This window comes from Cebus imitator, unplaced genomic scaffold (genome assembly GCF_001604975.1).
Source record: "Cebus imitator isolate Cc_AM_T3 unplaced genomic scaffold, Cebus_imitator-1.0 Scaffold14, whole genome shotgun sequence".
Lineage (NCBI taxonomy): Eukaryota > Metazoa > Chordata > Mammalia > Primates > Cebidae > Cebus > Cebus imitator.
The window spans coordinates 4,952,203-4,969,044 of NW_016107329.1; the positions used below are offsets into that span (position 1 = coordinate 4,952,203).

General features: G+C 40.0%; 1 protein-coding gene across 1 annotated transcript in view; it reads right to left on the reverse strand.

Annotated features, from left to right (window-relative positions):
* Positions 1-2,578: 2,578 nt before the first annotated feature.
* The window catches only part of EFNB2 (ephrin B2), a 44,782-nt gene continuing 30,518 nt past the window's right edge, over positions 2,579-16,842 (reverse strand). Inside the window, exons 3-5 of the mRNA XM_017501607.1 lie at positions 8,513-8,605; positions 7,674-7,787; positions 2,579-6,265 (exon numbers count right to left, since the gene is read on the reverse strand). Coding sequence (XP_017357096.1) covers positions 5,880-6,265; positions 7,674-7,787; positions 8,513-8,605 — 593 coding nt within the window. The 3' untranslated portion in view covers positions 2,579-5,879. The remainder of the gene's footprint in view (positions 6,266-7,673; positions 7,788-8,512; positions 8,606-16,842) is intronic.

Consider the following 16,842-nt stretch of genomic DNA (forward strand, 5'->3'; position numbering starts at 1 on the left):
TGCAGGACAGCAGGACAGGGAGAAGCTGGCATGAAGATACTTTTCGTACAGCTGAAAATGGTGATGGCTTTGCTGCACATCCTGCAAAAAGCCAAAAGCAAACTTTGGGATCTGAGAGTCCATCCCTCTCACTTTCCAGGTGAGGCTGCTGAGGCACAGAACATAAAAGGATCTGCTGAAGGTCACAGCACGAGACAGTAGCAGAAATACGGCTAGAAGCCAGGTGTCCCCGTTCATCCAGTGAACACATTTGTTAACTATCTACAACTGGCCAGAAACTGTGCTGCTAAAATTAGTATTCGTTTCCTTGTGCCATATATATGCCTGTGTACCTGGTGTATATCTGGAGGCTTTTGGAGGGGTTGGTTGTTTTTAAAAATATAATGACTTCATATGAAGAATTGCTTTAAAGGGATACCACTAATCAACTCATCAAAGTAGAAAAATCTTGAGCTGGGGATATCATTAGCTTTTAGGACACATCTAAAAATGAATTAACCTATCTGGTTTGCTATATTTTCTTACAAACCAAAGCAGTATTTTAATACGCCCCTCAAATCACTGATGATTGATTCTCTACCTGGAATAATGAATCGGAGTAGGAAATACTCTTTCCAATGACAACACTGAAAATTTGCCTTCAAGTAAGTGTATGGTGTAAATATCACAAACATAATTCAAAAATCCATCCAAAGTAAAAACCAGAGCAATAGCACATCCAGGCTAGTGGCCTTGGTGCTGCAGTAGCTACTGTGTCTCCTGAGCTGTCTGAGACCTATTTGCTACCAACCAAAAAGTGGGGTAACGGTCCTTTTTATTTTATTTATTTATTTATTACCTACATTGGGAAAGTGAATTTTACTACTCTGGATTTTTCTTTTTCTTTTGCTAATTATTCTCTGAGTTGGGTTCAGAGACTGACAGTAAGCTGGCTATCAGTTACCCAGGAAGGGATACTTTATTTTTTCTCATTTCCATTGCAAACCTTTATCCGAGGGTTGGAATGGCCATCTGCTTTGCCAAAAAGGGAGTTGATAACTAAGAGAGCTGGCTGCCAGCTGGAGAACACTTGCCTGTGCAGAGCAGTAATGTGGTAACAGCAGGCTCACCTTTCAGACAGACCGAAGGGCACCTGGTTATACAGCCGCTGTAAGGAGCTTCTGCATGTGGTTCCTCCGCAGGTGAAAAGAATGAGCAGACAAGTCTTGTTTCTTGGCTGGGCTTAAGCACTTACTCACTTTGGAGAACGTGGTCTAAAAACAAGGTCCAAACCATGACATTGTGAATTTGTTAATTTTGTATTGTAATAGAGACCACAAAGTCAAGGTTGAAAAAGCATTATTTCACTATGGTTCCTTCCTTTTGCACAAACTAATCAGAAATGACCTTGGTACATAGCGTTGAGGGTTCAGCTTAGTTGCCTGGCCGTGAATCCCATCCGTAAACTTGGATCTGCAACTGAAGGCAGATGGGTGCAGCAGGATAAAATCCTGGAATAGATGAAACTTACCATTCTAGCATCAACCAAAACCCTGTGCCTCTGGGGATTTTTGTTGTTGTTGATGAAGGGAGGCATTAGTTTAACAAACATTCCTCTAGTACACGTACTGTGCTAAGCTGCATAGATCCCTGGCGGCCCAACCAGCCTTCATCACCACCTGGGAAGGTGTTTTGAAACATATGGTTTCTTCCACTGACTGGGGTGTGGTCTTGGGCAAGTCAGTCAGACCTGGGGACTCTTCTGGATTGCTTCCTGACTTCAGGGCCTTTTCTTATCCTTTCTTATCCATAGGTCTCACTCCTATGGCAAAGATTAACCTGAGATAATGTAAATAAAGATCTTAGCACTCAGATCTCAAGGCAGATGAAGCTCTCTGCTACAGGTGGCACTCTTGGCTGCTTACAAAGCTACCCAGGAAGTATAATGATCAGTCTTAATACCCAAGATCACAAGAGGCCTGAAAAATAATTGCACCCGTCAGGGTACATAGTCACACTCCCCAGGAAGGTGACCACTGAAAGTGTTTTGAACTCACAGCTGGCCTCTGGCTTGCCTTAAACCAATATCACAAAATGTGCTTTCATCAATGTTAAGTTTTTACAAAAACATTTGACTTTTTCCTTCTCCCTAGGATTATTCTGTTAAGAAAAATGAAGCAAGAGACAGCTGCTTTGCTTCTATGGAAACTAGATCAATTTGGAATTAAGTGTAAGCTAAGAGTACATTTCCCTCTTTTTCCTGAGACAACTAACTTTGTAAACTATTCTGACTGTGCAGTTCAGGTGCAACTAGGGAGATTTTCTGTTGAGGAATGATTAGGATTTTATACAATTATATATTACTTTTGAAATGTGAGTTCAGTGGCTTTATGGGGAAACTACTGAGCTCACATCTCTTAGCAAAATTATTATTTCTGTTATGTGCACATCCTGATTTGAAAAGTGGGCATACGTGTCCATGGACAGAAGTCTCTGGATTACTGTAATTTTGGGGGAAATAGAGTAAAAGAAGGCAAATTAAAATAACAAACAAAAAGAAAAAACTGAAAAGAAAAGAAGAAAAGTACTTTAAAGGCACTTTTTCCATAGGAAAAAAATATTTTATTTTTTTAAGAACAAATTCAGTTTGAAACAGATGTGGAATGTGATTTCACGGATTTCATTTTCTGGGGCTAACTGCAATGTGGAAATAAAGCAGATTTAAAACTTATGACGGCTATTAAAATAAAACAAAGAAAGAAAAAATATTTATAACTCAAGCATAATACTGTGTTACTTACAAATTGGACAACGAAATTTTAAATAAATATTCATGGTACATAATTACGGCACAAATATGCAGCAATTTGGCAACCTTTTATACCATTTTTTCCTCATTACAGTGCAAAGGGGAATGACACTGCCGTTAAACAAGCTGTAGCTAAATACATTGCAAAATTCAGATTTTATACAAAACATCTTGCTTAGACTTTATAAAAAACCAACATTGCTCTATGTACACAATCTGGGTAAGAAAAGCCATTTCTGTCTTGATTTCATGTGTATTTTTATTAAAAAGGTGAATAAGGCTACTGTAACACCCCAAATCCATAGACAGTAAAATCTGAACCTATTTACAGCATCTTCACTTAAACATGATGGTGCAAATTCCAAAGTCGGGTGACCAGGGATGATCATACAAGCAAGGCATTTACAGTAACTTTCCAAAGCTAAACCAACTTCAAATAAAGGGACAGTTGGTAGATTGTCATATTCTGCACCAGACACAAAACAGACGCACAGAACACTTTTCAATTGGTTGCAGGGAACTCTTTTATCAATTCATCTGATTTTTCACAGTTTAGCATAGAACCAAAACGTAGCCAACTGATGATACATACATTTGATTTCATTAAAATCAGACAATTTCCCATTTTCCCCTTTTTGCCCCTCTCCCCCATCCTAAAAGTAACTTCTGATGGCTTACAAGAAACTCTTGTATGAATGCACAGAAAGGAGAGGTTGGGGTGATGGAAAGAATTACATATGTACTGTGGCTGGTTACCATGGCAACCCTCCACAGAAATATGATATAGATATATATAATATATATTGTAGATATATATTATACATATATGTACACATGTATTATACCACACACCCACTCACACATACACACACGCACTTTGGACCAACATCATTTCCAGGTTCAGGAAATAGGGAATCATAATTTCTGTGACAACTCATTTTTGCAGGTACTCACTGGAGGTCTGAGAACCTTAAAATGCTGTCGCTACATTTTTTTCCCTTCCAATTCAGAAAGCAAAGTGTTACCATAGTAACAGGACTATGTTAAAGATGTCTATTTGCATAGCACATAAAAAGTAGGTTTCCTGTTTACTCTTCTTGTTTCCCAGAAGGGAGGGGGTGTGGGGGAGGACAGGAGGAGGGAGCCAGAGCTAAATTGTCACCTGAAGCCCCCAATGTGACCTGCTGGAATCTAGAGAACACTTCAGCCCATAAGGCAAGGGAAAACCCAACGCAGAAAATAGATGCCGGAACATTTTGTCACCGTTAAATACATGATGCAGTCACATCGATTTCCTGGAATTTGGGGCTTGTACTTCCTAGTCTACGGTTCCGTGAGGTGCCTTTGGAGGACTTGGTTATTTTTGTATTTGCTCTCATTATTGTTCTTTTTGGAATGATCTTGTTTTTCCCAGAAGTAGCTGTCCAATTTGTTTTCTTAAGCACTGAGCATTGGGACCACTTAATTGCCACAAATGAATTTCACATCTTCTGGTGTGTACTGTGTGCAACCTTAAAATATATATTAGTAAAAAATCTTTCATTTTATATCCCTTGTGTTCTATATACCTATTATAAATACGTCCTATCTTCCTCCTCCCCCTGGACATCATCAGTTATTTCCATCTTAAGGACCCTAAGAAGTCTGCCATGTGTGCTTCACTGTGACACAGAGCACCAGGCGCTGCAGCCTCCATCAGTACCGACCCTGCAGCCCTTGCACCAGACAGCACTGCCAGAAACCGAAGTGTCTGTCGTAAGGCTCAATCAGGAGGGGAGGGGGGGGCCTGGGGGGAGGGGATCTGACCTACCTTTTATAGATGAGAATTCTTTAATAACGACAATGGTGATGGAATTGCAGCCTGTTTGACCTTTGGCTTTTCAACTTTTAGGTCAGATTTGGCTCTCTGCTATTCTCCCAAATGCTTTCCCTGTGTTTAATAAAATGTGATAAGTATAGCAGCTGAGTCTGCTTAAAAAATCATCCAAAGCAGACCGACTCTCCTACAGCTCGGAGCTGTATATCTTATTGCCAGTACCACAACAGTCCTGCCCGAATATATCATCAGCGGCCTACTTTCTCCCTCCCTCCAAGCCTGCTCCCTTCCCAACAATCCCCGTCTTTGTTCCCCAGAATGAAGAGGGGCTCTTTTTCCTGCACGTTGCTATTTGATAACAGTGACTGCCTCCCAGGCACTGAAATCCACTGTGTGTGCTGTTGTGTCTCCTACTTGCCTCTTAAATCTTAGCAAAACCAAAGTGCTGCGCTACCTAATTGGTTTTTTTTTTCTTTTTTCCTTTCCAACTTTCTGTTTCAGAGGCAGCAGCAGTGAGCTGCAATTGCAGCCAGCCCTTCCCCCAGCCCCACCCCCTTCTACAAACTCCCAGCCTTCCTTGCAGACAGCCTAGCGTCTGGCTAAAGGGCACCGTGTTAGCAAACACAATTTCTAGGAGCAGATCACCCCTGGACTGAAGCTGCTGCTGCAAATGGCTGGAGTGGGGGACTCCAGACACAAGTGTTCCATCACTGATGCGGACGTGAAGTGGAGGTCTCAGGTGAGGTGCTGCAGAGCCCTGGGTAACAGAACGAGTGACACAGTGAGGACTAAACGCTAGAGATCTTTGCAAACCTTAACTAGCCCGAGGTCCGTGTGACAAGTCCGGTACGTACTGCGGGGGAGACGCGCCCCAGGCAGAAGCCGGCCCTTCCAGACATGGCGTTCTGGGGCACCTGCCAGGATGCTCACAGCCCTCTCGCCCACAAACCACTGTCTTCCCTTGGCTTCCGCAGAGGCCTGAGTGACTGCAGCACATAGCTTCGAAGAGGAGACGTGGGCCGCGGCACAGCAGTCCGAATGGGCATCTTCTGCACAGTCTTCCAGCTTCCAGGGAGCATGTGTGTTCACCAAAGCCAAATGCTACAAGACTAGGTAAGCTGTCCAGCGCGACGGGCTCTTCCGAGAAGGAGTGTCCTTCTCCCCCACATGCTGCGCTTCAGTGAGTTCTCCAGCATGTGGGCTCTGAAACCCTCAAGGGAGGCATCGGGACAGTAGGTGTCCTCTGGGAAAGCGCAGGTACCGCCAGGGTCCCTCTCAGACCTTGTAGTAAATGTTTGCTGGGCTCTGGGGGGGCATCTCCTGGACGATGTACACTGGGTGCCCGTAGTCCCCGCTGACCTTCTCGTAGTGCGGACAGAAGACGCTGTCCGCAGTCCTTAGCGGGATGATAATGTCACTGGGCTCAGAGCCGTTGTTGTTGCCGCTGCGCTTGGGTGTGGCCAGCGTGCTGAGCGACAGCGTGGTCGTGTGCTGCGGCGAGTGCTTCCTATGTCTCCTTCGGTACTTCAGCAAGAGGACCACCAGCGTGATGATGATGACGATGAAAATGATGCATCCTGAAGCAATCCCTGCGAATAAGGCCACTTCGGAACCGAGGATGTTCCCCGAATGTCCGGCGCTGTTGCCGTCTGTGCTAGAACCTGCAGACGTGGAGAGAGAAAACGTCAGCGATGGTCACTGCTGTCCCAGTGCTGACGGACTGCTTTTATGACCCTTAAAACTGTGAAAAATAAGCCAGGCTTATTTGCCTGGCCAATACCTCATCGAAGAGCTCAACACAAGTAGAAACAAGAGGTATCTCTGGGGGCACTTTCATGCCCTCCCAGACACAGGGTTTCCTTTGTGTGTATGTACCATTATCCAGCAAGAACACAGACTGTGGGTGGCAGCCAGCCCTTGATCTTGCTTCATCTTCTAACCCGCGTTAGCCAGCCTGGGGCAGCCGCAGGGAAGAAAAAAGGAAGTGGCCAATTCCCCAGGTCAGCAAAGCGCGTTCACGTGGCATGGCTCTTCTGCCTCCTTTCATGCGAACCTTCAAAGGGCCTGCCTTCTAAAGAAGAGCCCTGCCTCCTGGCAGAACAGCTGGGAACGCGGAAGGAGTGAGGGGGCCTGGGAAAATGTTCAGCTTGTAATTCGTTTGTATTATTTGATTTACACCTAAAATATATTTGGAACGCAGCAGAAACTCTCACACTGAACAGACTGCCAGCCCAAATGTTAAGCACTAAAAAATTGCCTGGCATCATTATATTATCCATTTATCAGTTTGTCACAAGAATTTGACACATCTTGTCATTGAAAGTTAGAAATAACAACTTCCCTCCTTGACTCTTGGAAAGAGACGGAATATTGCTGCAGATGATAAACTCACACAACTACCAACCAAGCACACAGATCCCTAATACAAAACTGCTGATGTCTGCTCAACAGCTCCTCTATGAAACATTCATTAGCATGGTAACAAATACAGAGCTATTTATTTCAAGACTGTTAAGAAAACGAAGGTCAATGACGGGCAATTTTATCTGGTGCTCTACACTTTTGTCAGTGACCTGTTTACTTTTACATGGAAAATGTAAAACAAAATAACGATAACCACCTGAAAAAATACTATTATGCGATATTTTAAAACGTTACCATCTAAAATTTAGAAGAGGATCAATTAGGCCCTCAGTGAATTAGATATAATTAGATGAGGGATTAGCACATTAATTACATATACATTAAAAGCAGCTTTAAGCTGGTGTTGACAACCAGCTTGATAAAATGTCAGCCAATGAAACCTTTGGCCTGACAGAGTAATTCTAATAACTGGCATTTACAGCTCATGAATTCTCCTCTTTTGAATGTATGACTTTCACTGGAATGAGTTTTTGTTCTTAGTGAGTGTAATTAATTGTGAGTCACTGAGAGCAAAGACTCCTGATCACTGTAACGACCAGCTAATCCTAACTGGTAAGAAGTCCTCGGACTCTGCCCTACCTTTTGAGATACTACTAAGAATGCGGTACCCACAGGCCTCCACACACACAGATCACGCTGCTATACCTGGATTTGGTTTTACAAAGGGACTTGTTGTGGAACTTCGTCCGTTTGTACCAGCTTCTAGTTCTGGACGTCTTGTTGGATCATTATTCCTGGTTGATCCAGCAGAACTTGCATCTATATGAAAAACAAATGATTAATTACGGCACAGACATCTGACAAGATCTAGCTTTAGGAGCTGTGTATTTATTTCAACAGGCATGAATAGCAATGAACATAAGAGTCTTTATGCAAAGTACTGTGAAATACAAGAATATAATTTTTCTTTTAAAACAAAATGGTTATACTAGTTATTTCAGAGGTTTAGATCGTGAGGCCATCTGTGGAAACTATAGGGATTCTTGCATTTGGCAGGCAAAGCATTGCAGATGACATTTCAATTTAACTGAGCAATTTGATTGACTACTATACCAATTTTTAATTAGAAGAATAATTATTTCTTTCTGCACAATAGGTTATCTATATTGGAAAAGGCACAATGAACAAAACTCTTCTGTAGCCAAGATTCAGAAATGAGCAAAACTGCACAAGCTTTTAGTTTTCATTCTGGGTATTTTGATTCTGAACCAAAGAGGTGTTTTGTTTTTTAAAAAGAAATATCTATCTATCTACATATGGCAATAGACATTCTACCTTGCTGACCTTAACTCTTAGAGAGATCTCCAATAAAAGCTTAGTACATTGACTTGAGGAAATCTGTCAGTGGCTCAAAGTGCAGAAGGATTTGCTTGGAAAACTAAAGAGAAGAGCGAATGAAGGTGAGTGTCGGCCACATTAGCACCACACTAGCTGGGGGCTACACCAGGTCACAGTGGCGTCATGAAGCAGCAGATGGTCTTTACCTTGTCCAACTTTCATGAGGATCTTCATGGCTCTTGTCTGGCACACCCCTCCCTCCTGGTTATCCAGGCCCTCCAAAGACCCATTTGATGTAGCTGATTAAAAATAAAATGGACAAAACAAAAAAATAAAGAAAAATCAGGAAATCAATAAGCCAAGTTTACATGAACATGAAATGTCTGAAAACAATTTGAAAAATAAGAATTCAGTCTTAGTCACAAGTTTTCTGAAAGTATGGGGATGCTGAAAGCCAAAAAGAAAAAGAAAAAGAAAGAAAGAAAAATGGATATCGGAAACACTGCCGCATGTACGCTATCTGGTTCCAAATTTATTTAGGCACTTTCTCCTTCCTTCACAAATGGCTGATTTAATATTAGTCTATAAATAAAAGGGATGGCATCTTTTAAAAAGTCTACTGACTCTTTGGGGGCCAAACTCAAAGAGCAAAATAGTTAATGCAGCCATTGCCAAATGTGGTAATCATCCCACGACACCTGCTTCCTCCACTGCAGATTTCCTGCTTCAAGAACAATTAGCTTGACGCTCTGTTTGTCAAGCATCCAAGTTCTGTAAACACTAGAACAGGAGCCTCCCACAACCCTTGTCTTCTTTAAGAAGTAGACTAGAATTCAGGTCTTCAAAACCTCCCCTTTTTCCTCCAACATATGCATTATTACTGCCAATGTCAACCTTAGTCAACCTCTTCAACCAAGCTACCTGTCGTGGGAAAACTCTGGCTGAATGAAGGGTTAACACACATGCCCACTACTCATTCTGGGTCCTGTGGCAGCCCTGGAGAGAAAGTAGGGACTTTTACCAGTCACTTGCTGGTGTTCGGCAACAGAATTCCCTTTCTACCTCAGGAGTGGAAGGAAGGACAGAATTATTTTACCCTTTTCTGTATTTTTTTTTAACAGCCTATGCTCTACTCTATTTAAGCACATCCTTGTTCTGTCTCTTTAGACCAGCGAGGTCTCTGAATAGCTTTCTAACTAAAGCTGTGAAGTGATAGGCTGCCAGGTACTTTAATGAGAAACCGGCTTTGAATTACAGTTCGAGTTCCAGGAGAGAAAAGAAGGTGGAGAGTGCTAGACATTTTCATTCCCCTCAAGTTCAAGGGGCAAGGAACAAAAGTGTTTCATATACATTTCTGCAACTTTAATCCATTTTCTACTTGATTATCAAAGTTCTGTCTTGTAACATTGTACTTTGCAAGGGACTGAAAAAAGGATTGATTTTCTGGTAAAAATAAATCCCAATGACATTCTTTTAATGGGACTGTTTTTTTTCCAAATAGTAGGTCAGCAAACAAGTTCTATGTGCATTTACAGTAGAAATATGCATTCCATGGAAATTATATTAACTACAAAAATAAGGCACTTATTTACTTGTCTTTGTGGTCTTGAATTAACTTTTACTTTAACTGTTTCCCTCCAAACAAAGGCTGCCTCCTCTGTGCATCAATATCACTGTGCTTCTCTGAGTGCTTGCTTCAACTTTACAGTCTCACAGTTGCATCTCATTCTTTCATTACTGTGGATATTACATTTTTCCTGGGAACCTGAGCAGTAGTTGCCTTAATAATGATAGTTTTGGAAGGGTAGTGAGAAGCAGACAGTATCTGTTTGTAGATACAGATATTGAAGACTAGTAAGAAAATGTTTGGCAGACAGGTTAAAAAAAGAAAGATACCTAAAAACTCTGTACACGTTTGTGAATCTAAAAAAATCTTTTTTTTTTTTCAGTGATTCATTTTGCTCTTTCCCTTTTCTCTCCTCCAAATATGTGCCTAAATTTCAAAGTATCCTTTCCTCCCAAAGCTTCAAACAGTATGGATTTCTATGAGCAGACCCTATTTCTGGACCTTTTCAGAGCAGTGCTATAATCTTCAACTATTTGTTGAGAATTTTCCTATTTGATTTTTTGAAAAAATTAGGATATGTCTGCATATAGAAAAAGTTAAAAATTAATGTCTCAATTTGGCTGATAGTTTAAAATGTTCGGTACTCAAGTGGAATCCCAATGTTTTTAAATTCACATGCACATAAATGAACCTAGATGCAAAAGTACCCTCAAACTCAAAGTTAAAATGAGTTACTTTTTGTTGCTAAAAGTTTCAACACTAAGCTGAAAAATGACAAAATGAGATCTGAAGGGCAGTGCACAGAAAAGAAAGCGGAGGAATATGCCTTTATTTATTTTAATCTTGAGGGGAAAATAAAGTCAAAGATTCAGATCCAAAAGAAAAACAATTAAATGAATACCAGAAAGGGAAATACAGACACAGTAGGGCAGTTACTTGTAAACAGAATTCAGAACTGCATCTGCAGAGGGAGAAGCTACTGATGACTTCTACTTTGTCAAATTGGAAGCCCAAGAGGTGCACATTATTTGACTTTTTTTCTTTTAATTTGTAGGTCAATGCCTTTTCTGAATATCAATGCTTTTGTGTGGAGCTCCCTAGCTTTACCCAAAATGATGTCTTGACAACCACAAATGTACAATCTTTAGAGTATTAAAATCCAATTGCAATCTATAATTTAACATCCACAGACTACAAGACAGTAGGAGGAAGGCTGCGTTGCATAAGAATGGAACTGCTTTGCACTGTTAAGAGTGAAACTTTTTTTCTGGGTTTAAAAAAAAGGGTTGGGGGGAGGAAGGAAACTTTCAAGTCTTAGAGTTGAATAAGGAAAAATCGACAGACGCTGCCTTTGCAGGTTCTTTAGAAACCACCGGCTACTGCTTGTTGGAGGAGGGTGCTTGCAGGGTGGTGAGCAAGAGTGGGCTGAACAGTCTGAGTGAGGACAGTTTTTCTGCTACATTCGGGAGTTTGATTGTTTTCCTTTTAGGTCAACATGTACCTTGCAAAGGTTACTGAAGTTATTGAAAAATTCACTACTAATATTATAAAATAACTTCCATAATGCTTGGCTGCTTATAAAGGAGCATTTAAAATACTGTTACACGTTCCACCAGAAAAGATTTTTGCCATGAGTTAGAAGTAAGCTGAGTTGTCATGAAAACTGAGTTGTCATAAAACATTAAAACTCTGTTTTAACCAGTTAGTACGCTGGTACTAACAAACTCCAGAAGGTAAACTTCACAAGTATAACCTAATTCAAAATGACTTCAGTCTATTTTATACTTGACATAAGAATAACTTCCCATAGTGAAAATCACCTTTCCTCTCCCCTGCTACATTCTCATCATGGAGTGTAATTCTTATGCTGAGGTTCCAGTCCCCTCTCCTTGAACAATGACACAGGTTAAAAAAAAAAAAAAAAAAGTCTCTTATCCCAATTGTACCACCTTCCTGGCAGCGAACTCTGAAAGAAAACTGTAAGATTAATATTCTGATTTCTCCTGCAATAGTCGGTCACCAAGAAGCCTGGAAAGGCTTGGTGGCTTATTTTGAAAAATAACAAGAAATTGCTAATGCTTGGAAATAAATCTATTTCCATTTCAGGAGACAATTTTGCAATTATTTTCATTGTTCATTTGAATGTACTGGGAATTTTAAACTTAGAGAGAGAGTGAAAATAAATTGTTAGTTCATTATACTTAGTTTTTCTTTGTATCTCTCTATCAGCATTATCTAATGCAGCCACAATCATAGTATTGCTAAATAGATGAAATCACATTTAATCATTTAGAGACAGAAAAAATAACATTGTTATATCTAAGCTTTTAGTGCCCAGATATTTTTTTTCCCTTGACTCAGGAAAAAAATAGACTTTATAAATTTAAAAATTACTAGAAAAGTCTATCCAGTTGGAAAATTGGCTTAATAAAGATACATGGGCATTTTACAGCCTGCCTTAAAAGCTTTTGCTTCAGGGGTCTAATTGCATGTAGTAAGCATATAGAAGTCACTGTATTCTTTCCCCCAGGGCCTAATTTCCAGTGGGTAAAAATTACTGCTCAGCAAAAAAGTTCCTTTCACATCCTCTTAACAGTTCTGTAGCACATCTGAAACCACAGAGCCGACATCTGCGGTTTGCCATCTATTTGCACCTATACTTATCTGTAGCTCTCAGTCACTGGGAAGAGTATACTGGTTATCTGAGTAGGAAAAAAACCTGAGAACCAGTGAGTAACTGTAAAGCAGACTCAAAGGGCAAGAATATTTCTGGCTGTGCTTTTTAGCCCATCCCCACGGAGAGGAAGTAGTATTCCATCTTCACATGCCCTCATCTGATGATCACCGCTCTGCTCCCCAGGAGGCTAAGCTGCAGCCCCGCACCTTGGCTGTGTTTAGCCCACCACATCGGTAAGAGTGTGCTAATCAGATGGAGAATCAAACTTCTGGATTTGTGCCAATATACAGGTCTCATTGGCATAGAGATTTGAAACGGGAAGACACAAAGAATCCTACAAAATAATGGTAAGTAATTTTAAGTTCTTATGGAAAGAGAGACGCACCAAGAAATAAAAATACTATGGAGGGTATTTCAAATTATCTAAAAATGTAGCATATTTGTATGGGGCCAGGATGGAGTAGAGGGCCAATGGACACTTGAAAGCAAAGAAGTCCATCAGAGAGACATCTTCAGCATCCAGGTTCATGAAAACCACAGAGTCGTAAGACTAAAAACGTTGCCCTTATATACAGCGGCACTGGACACAATTCGCTCTCATGTGACCACAAAACAAACAGCATTTTATGAACATTCTGTCAATATCTGTGGGAACTATTCTTTTCCAGCATGTTCTCACATGCTAGGCTTGCTAATTTGGATTTCTTAGGCTAGTCTTCCTACACATCAGTTTCCTTAAGCTCGACACAGACTTCTGAAGATCGGAAGACTGTTATCTTGCCAAACTGAGGAACTAAAGAAAGCATAATCCAGTAACAACATGGAAAGCAAAGCGTGACTTTAAAATAAACATAAACACGACGACATACCAAACTGTATTACTGCTTTATTCTACCAAGGGCTATCAAATCTTTGAGTGTCAAAATAAAATGAATAAGGTAAGTTGAAAAATAAGAAGGCTGATAACAAAAATAGTTAATTAATGTGAATAAACAAGCCAGGAAGCTAAGATTTATCTATTTAACACCATGACATCAATTCAAAGTATGTACTCTAGAAACAAGAATTCAATTTCTGAAACTCAAATTAACGTAGTTGAATGCCTTGTTTCACAGTTATCTTTTATGATGCTAACTTAGATGAAAAGTTCTAAACATAGAAATGATAAATGTTCACTGAATGCCAAAAATAAATGACTGTTTCTTTAAAGTTAATTAATAAAATCTTCTGAAACAGAAACATCTATTTAATTTGCCAACAGGAAAAAGAGAATTTCATTCATCTTTTTCTAACTTCTTACTTTTTATGTGTTTTTTGCTGTAGCTTTAAAATGAGAGAAATGAGAAACATAATCATGACTTTCCAAGGGCCTCATTATTCTTGTTTAGCTTAATATATTTAAAAGTTTCAGCATTACTTCAGATCACATAGCACTTCATCTTATAATACCAAATTTGCCTTATCTTAGAGCAAAAGTTTTATGGTATACTTCCTTAAATGGCCTCACTTGAAGAAAGAAAAATACAAAGGAAATTATTTTCAAGCAGAAATATACACTTAGCAAAGTTAATTTAAATAAAACAAAATAAGCCCTCTACTTGATGAGACAGTTCTCATTAACCTTTCATTAACTCTGATTTTGCATGTAGGAAGCCACAGCTAAAACACTGTATCAACTATCAGTGATGTAGGATATGTTGAGTTTTTCACCTGTGAAAACACTGTTTAATATGATAGGAAAAATCACTTGAATTAATACCACATTGCTATGGTTGTGTTTTGAAAATTTAAAGCAGTAAATCATGCATTGAGAAGTAATAACTGGCCTCAGTGACTTTTCTATGCAACACAATTAATTAGTTTTCTGCACTAAACAGAATAATTTGGAAAAAGTAGATTCTAAAATAGAATCACAATTTAGACCTCCCCTCCTGTTTGCTAGCATTGAAATATGCCTGAAAATGTACCAAGTACAAATGGATGCTCTTAAAGAAAATGGTACAGCTTTATTTCCTAATTTCAAATATTCATCATGAACAATAATAGGATATTCTACCAAGAGTTCAGGAATAAGAGGAGTGTTAAAAATGGAACAACTTTGAAACACTTTGGTAAGTTGTTTTTGTTTGTATGTGCACTTAAACGGCTTTGATGACATCTATTACTTAATTACTTCTACTTGGGAAGAGAAAGGATACCAGGATACAGAACTGAGTTTACAGATGCCACCATGCCAGGTGAGGCTTGGACACTGGGGGAGGTGGTCAATCTACTGAGAGAACAGTCACAAAGTAAAGCAATAAACATCACATCTAGAACAGGAGAAATTCTATCACAGCTTTTGCATATGGCCTTTTAACTATTAAAAACCAGATGAATGTCAAGTAATCATCAGTGAAGACACTCAGGGCCATAGGTATTGTTGACAATACAGACCTGAAAAGTTACTGACTACAGACACCCAGAGTGAAAAGACAGAGCAGAAAGCAGTAATGGTAGGTGCACATGTAGGTGCGTCTACCTGTGTATGTGCAAGCAGGTGTACATGCACATACCCTCCAGGCTCAGTGACGCACACTGACACTTTTCTGAGAAAGATCAGACAGTACTGGTGATAAATTTCACTTCCTCCAATCACCCCCCTGCCACCCGCTTTTTTTTTTTCCAGCTAGAGATGTTTTTAACCACGTAAGATTATTTATGGAGTTGTTTATTTCACTTCCCCTCAAAATATTACTTGTAACACCTTGGAGTCTTAAGTTTTAATGAATTCTGTTGAGGATAAACATCACTTTCTAAATCTAAGATCTTATTGTTAAAAGTTACGACGATTTATGCAGGAGAAATTTCTCAGTTTAAAAAGACTTCAACATGATTTCAAAAAAAATGAGAAAAAGGCTTTTCTAGTATACTTTAAGGGATTGTTTCTTATTGCCACAGTAATTCAGAAAAACTTAACATAGTGGGAACATGAGAGTCAATGGTAAAAGAATAAATAATTTCACATAAAAAAGCCAGACTTTAGACACATCTGAATGTGTGCCCCGAGCTAGGAAATCTGGGAGTGGCCAACCTGGAGAGTCATTCTTTATCTATGAGGAACATCTGAGCGCTCGTTCCATCCTGTGGAACGTGGACTGTACAGGGACTAAGGTCGTAAGTCTGGAGTAAATGAAGGTTGCCACATGGAAGGCGTTAGAATGATGGTGTTAAGTGAAAATGCTATAGCTGGCCAGGCGTGGTGGCTCATGCCTGTAATCCCAGCACTTTGGGAGTCTGAGGCAGGTGGATCATGAGGTCAGGAGATCGAGACCATCCTGACCAACATGGTGAAACCCTGTCTTCACTAAAATACAAAAAATTAGCTGTGTGTGATGGCACGCGCCTGCAGTCACAGCTACTCAGGAGGCTGAGGCAGGGGAATTGCTTGGAGCCGGGAGGCGGAGGTTGCCTTGAGCCAAGATCGCGCCACTGCACTCCAGCCTGGGTGATGAAGCGAGACTGTCTCAAAAAAAAAAAAGAAAAAAAAAAAAAAAAAAAAAAAGCTATAGATAAACTACATGCTGTTTGCAAGCAGTTACGGTCTTCCTGCCCAGCTCACTGTTTCAGGGCCATGCGGATATTTGCCCAGCCCACTGCCACTGGACTCTTTCTCTCCTATATATAAGCCCCCAATAAAACCCCATGTCTCAAACAAACAAACAAACAAACAAAAAAGAGTCTGCCTTAATATAACATGGACCAAAGTCTACTAAGAAAGAGGAATTGTGTTTTAAAAATAGGTGGCCAGATGACCACTTCAATAGCAATGACTAAGCTCATATTTTTAATGAAAAGAATAATGTAAGAGTTCCAAAGATAAAACATAATTCCCTATTGTCTATATTAGCTATACTTAAGCATCAGATTTTTAAAAATGAAACTTCCCAGGGAAAGGATAGTGATAATATCTAATGAAAATATTCTGAACCACGAAGAAGCATGTGTTTGAGTGAATTATTTCCAGCACATCATCCAGTGCCTGCTCTAAAGATTTTAACAGTCTCAATCATTAAAATAGCCTTGCCAAGATATGAAAAGGTCTAGCTAGGAAACGGTCAGAGTAAAAAGTTCATGGAGGGGAGGGTGCACATCCCACAACACTCTAGCTCATTCTACTGTCACTAATTGCATGCAATGATATTAATGACCTAGTAATTCCAAGACAAGTAGCACTGAAGTGGAAAACAACCAGTGGAGGCAGAGTTCATCTCTAGGTGGTTGGACTTCAGTAGCGACCAAATTAATGTCTG